The sequence below is a fragment of the Lutjanus erythropterus genome, chromosome 9 (genome assembly GCF_056507025.1).
Source record: "Lutjanus erythropterus isolate fLutEry1 chromosome 9, fLutEry1.hap2, whole genome shotgun sequence".
Taxonomy (NCBI): domain Eukaryota; kingdom Metazoa; phylum Chordata; class Actinopteri; order Lutjaniformes; family Lutjanidae; genus Lutjanus; species Lutjanus erythropterus.
Window position 1 is genome coordinate 11,458,945 of NC_139325.1, and position 9,062 is coordinate 11,468,006.

The following is a 9,062-nucleotide window of genomic DNA, read 5'->3' on the forward strand; positions in this document are numbered from 1 at the left end:
TTTGGATTATGGTGTGACAGGTGGAAACAGACACAGGGAATTAAGAAAGTGACAGTGCGAGGACAGATATTTCAAGGGCAGAATAATAAATCTGGAAAACAGCTTGTCCTTTGATGCAATTATTATTCATTACAGTTTGAAAACTTTAACATTCTCAAGCACAGCCCTTCCACACTACTAAAGACAATGGAGTTATACAATGGAATAAGGTCAGCAGCACACCCTCTCTTGGTGAATGATATCTCTTTCTCAGAGCTACAGCTGGCCTCCCTTAACATCATTGTTCTCATGACGGAGTGTCAGAGCTTCCCATGTGAACACCGTGGAGATATCTAAACCAAAACAAACATGTGCAAGACAATATTTCTCTATGCCGGATGCCTGGTAAACGCAAACCCCTGACCTGAAGGGTGGCTCGAGTGAAACCAATCTCTGGCATCTTTGTGGAACTTGCGGGCTGTTTGTTGACCCAAAACGAACTGATTTCCCCCCGCAGGGCTTTATCTGCCCAGCCTGTGCATGACATCAGGCTAGCAACACAGAGAGAGATGGGCTGATGGCGCGACACACCAGAGCAGCGAGCCGGCTGATTAACCCACAGACTGCTTCCCCCTCAGCCAGGCCTGTCACCATTGCTTCCCGTTGCTCACTATCTTAATCAAACACTTGATTTCCGACAGGAAAGTGTGTTATTGGCTTGGAAAAAATGCCATGAGGGACACTATTGAAATTGAAAAATTCTACCTTGCTCAAAAGTCAAAAATCAATTACATAGTTGGGTGCATGTGTAAATTTGTGTGAGTGTGTGCGTGTCGTGTCTATATGCATTCTCGTGTTTGTGTGTGGGTTGCTATAGAAACAGTGGCATGCACATGGAGTGGAACTCCTCCCTGTGAAATATGATTTATGAAATAGTTTTGATCTTCAAAGAGGAGTCTTTTGAAAGTGCAGAGCATGATACTTTTGGATTTCTGCCTTTTGATATGGTCTTTGAAGATTAAAAACTAAAACAATTGTGTCCTTGCAATAAATCAACAACACTCAGTGTGGAAAGCAGACGACAACTGGGTAGAGTAATGACATTAGAGGAAGACTTGTTTTTCCTTTGCACTGTCTGAAAATTTTTAAAGTAGTCCTTTAGCAGAATGTTAGAAAACATAAATCTGCTTAAATAAGTAAACACGTGTGTGCTTCATTGTTTTCTCAAGGCAATTTGGTGGAAAGACTACTGAGTTGGTTTTCCAGTGACTAGTCATCTTTGAAGTGTTTCTTCTAGTGGATTTGTTCAACTTTTTTACAGTCAAGTCATTTTCATATAGTGCTACATCAAAATAGAAGTTATCTCAGGCCACTTTTCATATGAAACAGGCCTATACTGCACACTTTATAATATTATTTGTAGAGGTCCAACAATTCCGACCATGAGCAAGCACTAAGGCGACAGTGGCAAGGAAAAACTTCCTTTTAAGAGGTAAAGCAGGATTCATACATAAGGCCCTTTTCTACCAGCATGGAACTGACGCTGTTCTGGTTCAAGCACCTAATTTTGAACCATTCTAAGCATTTCCACAAAAGGAAACTGGTTCAAGAACAGCAAGTGTTCTTTGGGAACCAAAGGAGATGTGTCATATTCTACTGGTTGTTGTGCATTGTTTTGATGACATCCTTGATTGCAATGGTTCCTCTCAAAGCTGGTGGAAATGTGGGCTGGTTCACTAGATAGCACCAAGGTTCCAATTTTTTTGAATGGAACCAGATCAAGAACCAGAGTTTATTTGGTGGAAAAGGGCCACTATAAATTAAAAGAAATGATACTTTAAATACTCAGTTGCTAAACAGATCCACCCACCTGAGGTAAGGCTTTGGCTTAGACCAGGAGTACGGATGCTGGGGGACATCCAGGAATCCTCCACAGTAGTTCTCCTTCTTGAGGGCCATGCGGGAAGGGTAGTCTTCATGGCACTGCTCTCCATCAGGACCTAGCACTTCGCCACCAGGCTCCACCTTTAGATTCATGGAAGATGAGTGGTCCAGCATGGTTTTCCGTGTCTTGATTGGGATTCCCTCCCCCATGTCTACCATTCCGTCTGTGGTTAGAGCATTGATGGCAGCCACAATGGCAGAGTTGGTGTACTGGTTGGTGTTGGCAAGCCAGTTCTCATCTGTGACGCTGACCCTGGGGGAGCCGTGTGGAGACGGGGTGGGTGACTGGATGGGTGAGCAGGATGTCTGACGATAGGGAGTGCCATTGAAGCTGTACTTTCTCTTCCCCATGCCCCCACTGCTGCTACTGTTGCCATTGCCGTTGCCTCCACTGCAGGAAGGGGAGTTAGGCCTGGAGCCGCGGGGTTGTGCTGGCCAGCCTTCCTCAGCCACAGCTCCTATCTGAGGGGAAGTGGAGGGCGAATGGTGAGGGGAAGCTGCGGGGCCGCTGGCATGTGGGCAGGACAGGAGTGAGGACGAGCCCCTGGGAGAAACACAAGGAGACTGCCAGGGGGAGTTCTGCGGGGAGTTGTCGTAGTTGTAGAAGCTGGACTCATAAGAAGACGCCTCAGAGTTACAGCTACGTGAGGAAATGCTACTTGCAGGGCTGAGACAGCTGGGATCCCGGTAGCCATCTGCATTGGGCAGCGTCAGCGTCACAATAGAGTTAACGCCCCGTTTGATGATGTGGTCCTCACTGTTGCTCTCTTCTACTTCATCCTCGGGATACTGGCTGTAGGCAGTGATCTCAATACGGGGACTTTCCAAGGCCGGGGCCCCATTGGGTCTCAGGCCATGAGGCAGGTAGTAGCCTGATGCTGCGTGGTTGTCATTCTGGAAGGTGTAGCCTGTCTGGTGGCAAGATGAAACTGAGATGACTGGGCTGGACTGTAGGGTGTGGTACTGGGTGGCCAGACAGGGGTTTCCCATGCCCAGTGGAAGGGACAAGCTGACATTCGGCGTGTAGCTGTATGCATCTGAAAAGAAAGAAGTATATTTTAAGTACATGGAAGTACAGGTGTAGATTCTGGGGGTGATGCAGGGGATACATGTGCAATTGACCCCCCTGTAAACACAAAAAAGTAGGACCTGACTTTTATTCTTACAAAACAATTGCCTAAATGCATTCCATTATATTTTGAACTGTCCCTTGGCATCTGAATTTTGTTTACATAAGCAAACACATTTCCTCTAGAGCTGAAGCAATTAATTGAACAATTTGTGAAATGATTATTAAATTAATCACCAAATATTTTGATAATCAATTCATCAGTTCTCTAGTTTCTTTACTCCTTTATGACGGTAAGCTAAAAATCTTTGAGTTGTGGGCAAAACAAAGACATTTGAGGACGTCATCTTGGACTTTGGGAAACACTGATCGACATTTTCCACAATTTTATGACATTTCATGGACCAAACAACAAATCAATGAATCGAGGAAAAAATAAACGGATTAATCCACAATGAAAATAACCATTAGTTGCAGCCCTACTTGTCACCATAAATTGATGTAGAAAGGGCCCAAACTGGTGCATAATAATTAGCCAGAATATAAGAAATAAGGTGTTTGATGCTCAAAATTCCCTATGTGTCGCCCCAAATGTTGAAAAGAAACCTACACCCTTGGATGGAAGTATACTGTATATGCAGAATCATTTCATTACGGTGGTAATTAACTGACATTTTAGAACAATACCCCTACACAAATCTTACCAATATGTCTCAGCGACTGACTGCCTCTCTTTTTTCATAAACATCTGGAGAAGTTTAGCAATCATCTCAAAGCAGTTACTGTATGTGGTTGCTGTGTAGTCGCGAGTTGCACAGCCACTCTGTTTGTTTGATCAGTTCATCTAAGGCTCTACTTGGCACTCCCTGCTGTCATATGTACTCTACAGGAATTCCTCCAGCAGCGCTGATGGATGCTTTATTTGATTGATTGCATCACTCACTGAGTGAATTAGGCCCTCCCCTGTGGAAAACTGACAGCACTCTCGCATCGCTCTGAGCTTGTGATTAAGTCAAAGGGAGTTTGCTGCAGCGTTACACACAGATGCACCGCGGTACACACAGAAAACAAAGGGCACGCACAAGCAAGCGCGCAAGGAAATCAAAAGCAGACAAGTGCAATGACATACAAACTCAGTCAGCCTAGCAGTTAGCCTTGAAGCGTCTGGCTGCTGTGTCAACAGTTGTAAACCTCATGTCTGCCTTTTATTGATAATGTCAATAAGGGTAAAAGTGGTCAAAGAATTACTACCATTCAGTCTGAAACCCAGTGAAGGGCATTCCCCTTGATGCAGTGTGCTATATTTGTTAACCACAATGCTGCGCATCACATGAAATGATGAATCTGTCACACACCACATAATATGTGGGTAGGAGTCAGTCTAAAATTAGTTTATGAGTGTCTATTTTCAGAGGTGATTATGTGATGCGCATCAGACAAGTTCTATATACCACAAGTTCAATGAAGCCTACGACACCTTTCATAGGTGGCCAGTGCCATTTACTGAAAATAATATTCAAACATATCTAAAAACTTTTTCTTTCTTAAAAACTTTGAAATAACGGAGCAATATGTAAAAACTGCACCGCCAAAAATGAGTCCCGCAGTGAGCTGGAGCCATAGACGGTGAATGGGTTTGACTCCTATTTAATATAGTCTGTGGTTGAAGCGAGTTGTTTCCTCCTTCCCCTTCCACCCCAAACTTGAAGAAGCTCAGGCAGGTTGCAGGAACACTTAAGGAGCATTAGACAAGCACAACATGGTAATTAGACAATGACAAGCAATGACAAGCCCTACACTGTAAGTTGATCAGCTGTTTATAACTCTGTTGTAAAGTCAAGCCCATTATCCCAAAAACAAGAGCCTGCTGCTCCAAAAGTACACACAGTAGAGTTTGAGTACAGTGACCGCCTGCCTTACTGCCTGCCAGACTCCATTAAGAAGTTTAACCATTAAAAACTCCATCTAAAAGATTATTAATGATTTTTACAAGCAAACACTTATTCATTCACCATTAATTTGAACTCTAATTATCATCAAACAGGCAAAAAGTTGCAGCACTGCTGTCAGAAAAGCAACTATTTCAAATTACTATGTTTCCTCTGATAGCATATCATGGTCATTTTATGATTAATTACAGTAAACATATAACAAATTTCTCCTTTAAAAATGTTACTGTGGAATTAAAATAAAAAAGTCATCTTTTGTTTGCAGATCGCTAAATGTCAGGCCCATTCACAGCCTTTTTACACAGAAAGAAGTCTATTCCCTATTGGTTACACAGCAGTGCCCTCACACTGTGGAATATACAGGACATACGATAAAGAAAAGAAATCCTCCAGTGCCCTTAGGTACCCACCTGTCTCAGGTTCTTTCTGGACATCTTGGCTGTACTCAAACATATAGCTGAAATCAAACTCTTGCTCTTCATGCTGGGAACTCATCTCTGTCTTGACATATGCCCTCAGCTCAGCCTCTTCTGATGCTTTCCACCCTTGGTTTAAACCCTCTTCTAGTGCTGAACAGATAGTAATCTCCTGCCCACTCCACCCGGTGTGACACACCTCCTGACTTCAGGCCTGACTGACTTTGCTTAGAGTTGCAGCTGTTATATTTTTTTTTTCCTTTTCGAACGTGTGCATGATCTATGCAGCAACATACTTGACTTCTCAAAACACCCACTCAAACATACTGGGGCTTTCACTTGTGTGTGTGTGCTGCTTGATCTTGAAACTTGGCTCTTCCGGGTCACACGCATCACATCTGCTGAACTAACAAAACTATACCAGATCACAATGTGTGAAGCGAAACAAATCAAAGAAAAATAAAAAATGACTCACTCTTGCACTCAAGGCAAAGCTTCTCTACAATTGTTTTTGCAGTGCATTCAAACTGCGGTGTAAGCAGAGTTAATTTGAAAACACCGCCTATCACACAGATTATAGCGTGCTCTTTCTGTCCTCCACAATTTTTCTCAATTATGCTATCACGATCAAAACACTCTCTACCCACAACCAAACCAGCGTGACTAAAGAATGGATGGGTTTATCCACGGGGATTGTGGTTGAGGCTCGGCTCAGACTGACGGGACCTCAGGGAGAGATAGGTGGTCGCCCACAGAAGTCATCTGCAGCCTCTGGAACTAAGAACCCTGGGGCCACTTATCGCACATGGCTGACTATGGGCTATGGCAAAGCACCAGTAGAGAGTGTATGTGTGTGCGCGCTTGCATCTGCGTGTCTGAGTTTATGTATACGTGTGATAATAAAGCAGCCCTCAGCACACTGCTCGAGCTGTGTGTGGTTGAGCACGTCTCCTTGTCAAGCAAGAAACCCGGCATCCCTGAACGCACTGATCACAGCTCTCTCTCTCACTCACACACACACACACACACATATATATATATATATACACACACACACACACACACAAACGTCTGGTACCAATTATAAGGCTGAGGACTGAGGGACTGAAATGAATAATAATACAGCCCGCACCCGTCCGTCTGAAACCTCAAAGACAAAATGAAATTCCCAAAATCCACAAAAAGCTGGTGACATCAGCACTGGAAGACTCTGTGAATTAACAGAGGCAGACTATCAATGACTTCTGATGGACCAAATCAAATTTTGCTACCATAAATGCGGAATCAAAGAGCTTCTGAAAGAATGTCCTTTAATGGTAGGCCAGCCTGAATCATCCTCCTAGCTACAGTTTCTCTTAATAAGCCGCAGAATCCCCTGATGTTGCTGTTATATGGCTCAGTTTGACCTCTGACCTTACTACACATTGGGAGAATATGTCACATATACAGTATCAGCCGATTGCTATTATTGGCCCGATATTGGCCTATTACAGTTGCATCATCATATTGAGAAATATGTTGTCAATATGCCAATTTGAAGACACGTAATGCATTGTTTTTTGTTTTTTTTTTTTGTTGTTGTTTGTTTGCTGTTTTGTATATTAGGTTTGTTTTTATTTTAAGTTATTTAAAATGACAAAAAAAATGGTGAGTTTACAGTTTCATTTCCTTTATGTCATGTTTGACAATAAACCTTATTGTTTAAATGTAACTATCTCTGTCGCAAGTGTTAAATAACCACATTTGACCAATTATAACAAAAAACAGATGTTTATGCATATATTCTGTAGCCTGTTTTATATTCTGTATAAAGAATATAGACCAATATATCTTTTTTCTGTTTTTTTACTCCCTAATATCAGTACGGTCATTGGTCCCAAAAATCTCTCTCACTCTTTCTATACATATATACATTAATATATGTGTGTGTGTGTGATTATATATAACATTAGAGAAATGAAACACTAAATTTTGACTGGTATTTTAAATATTTATGAAGAACTATAAATTTCAAAAACACAAGCAGAACAACAAAAGTATCTGAAGTTGAGGTGAAGCTTTTATCAAAAGCAGTCAGAGCGGGGGCCAGCAGCAGTGTTAACCCCATCAACATTTTTCGCTGGTGATTAGAGGCACCTGCACAGACAGCTGGAGACACCTAATGGTGTGGATGTAAACTGGGTGCATGCCCCTCAGTATACTTGAGTGAGTGCTAATTTGATCCTCATGCAGAGGAAAGAAGATCAAGGAAAAAGGTGTCTGGCATTTATTTTGTGACATCTTTAGAAAAACAGCTGTCACACCAGAGGACAATTCAAAGACTTCTCCTCAAAATTAACCGTTTTCACTCACAATAACAACTAATGATTTATTACAGTGGTCAAACAGCAATATATTGCCATGAGTTGCTGTCATTAGTTGCTCAACTTCATGCCAAAATATTTGCATTTATTTATTTTTATTTATTTATTTTTACTTTTTTTTATATATTACAGTTCACCATGACTTGCAGCTCTTTCTCATGTAATATCAGCTTACAAAACGCATGACCTGTAGACTTCACAGGAGTACACAAGATTCATATCACTTTACATTATAAAACTGCAACACCTGATGTCAACTCATGTTAAATCCAAAGTGGTGCAGCTAAAACAGCAGATTAATAATTGAGCGCTGGGTGAAGCATTAGGTCTTAAGGAGATATATTTTACCTTCTTCTGCAGACTTCATATCGGCGGTGAGAGAGGTGAGAAGCTGGAGTCCCGGCTCCTTACCGGCTGTTGCTCCAAAGCTGAACTTGGAATTGACGCTGAGGCAGAAGGTATCCTGCATTCAACAAGCGATGCGCAACTTTCTCTGTAAGAAGTAACGCCGATGATAATAATGCAAGCGCTATATTAGTTCACACACCATCAAATAAAAGCATAATTCGCAGTGAAGTTAAAGCAAAGCGAGTGAACAACTTAGAGACGCACCGCGGTGACTGTGCGCGCCGAAGGAGTCGGGGAAATGTGAGTGTGGAGAGCGGCGCAGGTAAGGCTGCTGAGGGGACCGTGGCTGAGGTGAGTTTGGCTCTGTTCAGCCCACGGAAGGTTTTCAAGAGTCTCCCCGGGTCGATGACGCAGCGCGGTATGTCAGAGGGGCCGGCTCCGGTGCTTTTAAAGCTGGAAAACACCCTCCGTCCTCCCGTCAGCGCGCCGCCCATCCAGGGATGACGCGACCGGCTCCTGCAACCTCCTGGACCGCCTGATGATGTCTTCCACCCTGGGATCCCAGCGATGGAGGTGGGAGGTGTGTGTGTGTGCGTGTGTGCGTGATTGTGTGCGAGTGAGCGACAGAGATAGAGAGAGAGAGCAAAAGAGAGAGAGAGAGAGACCACACGCCCAAAGTTTTCTTGTCATATTTTTTTGTAAATAATAATAATTGTAAGTAATAATAGACTTCTGCCAATAAGATTATTCATAACACCTGGCTCTAATATTTTGTAATGAATTCTCAAATATTTTAGAGAAGTCACAATAGATGCAAAATGAGCCTAGGTTATCTTTTTTTTTCTGGACAAAATTTTTCTCAGCTCAACATTCATATTAGTTGCCATTTTAGAACTTTTGGCCAGACACTCTTCTTGTCAATATAGATGCTGAGACGAAAAAAGTTGAGGACTGAGTGGTAAAGCAGAGACTAGTTTTTATTTCTAAAGCTTGG

At 42.6% G+C, this 9,062-nt stretch overlaps 1 protein-coding gene across 1 annotated transcript in view; it reads right to left on the reverse strand.

Moving 5' to 3' along the window:
- Positions 1-8,584, reverse strand: part of LOC146321119 (nuclear factor of activated T-cells, cytoplasmic 1-like) — a 90,915-nt gene extending 82,331 nt beyond the window's left edge. The window contains exons 1-2 of the mRNA XM_084726157.1: positions 8,069-8,584; positions 1,850-2,960 (exon numbers count right to left, since the gene is read on the reverse strand). Of these exons, the coding sequence (XP_084582283.1) occupies positions 1,850-2,960; positions 8,069-8,189 (1,232 nt within the window). The 5' untranslated portion in view covers positions 8,190-8,584. The remainder of the gene's footprint in view (positions 1-1,849; positions 2,961-8,068) is intronic.
- Between the last annotated feature and the right edge of the window lie 478 nt (positions 8,585-9,062).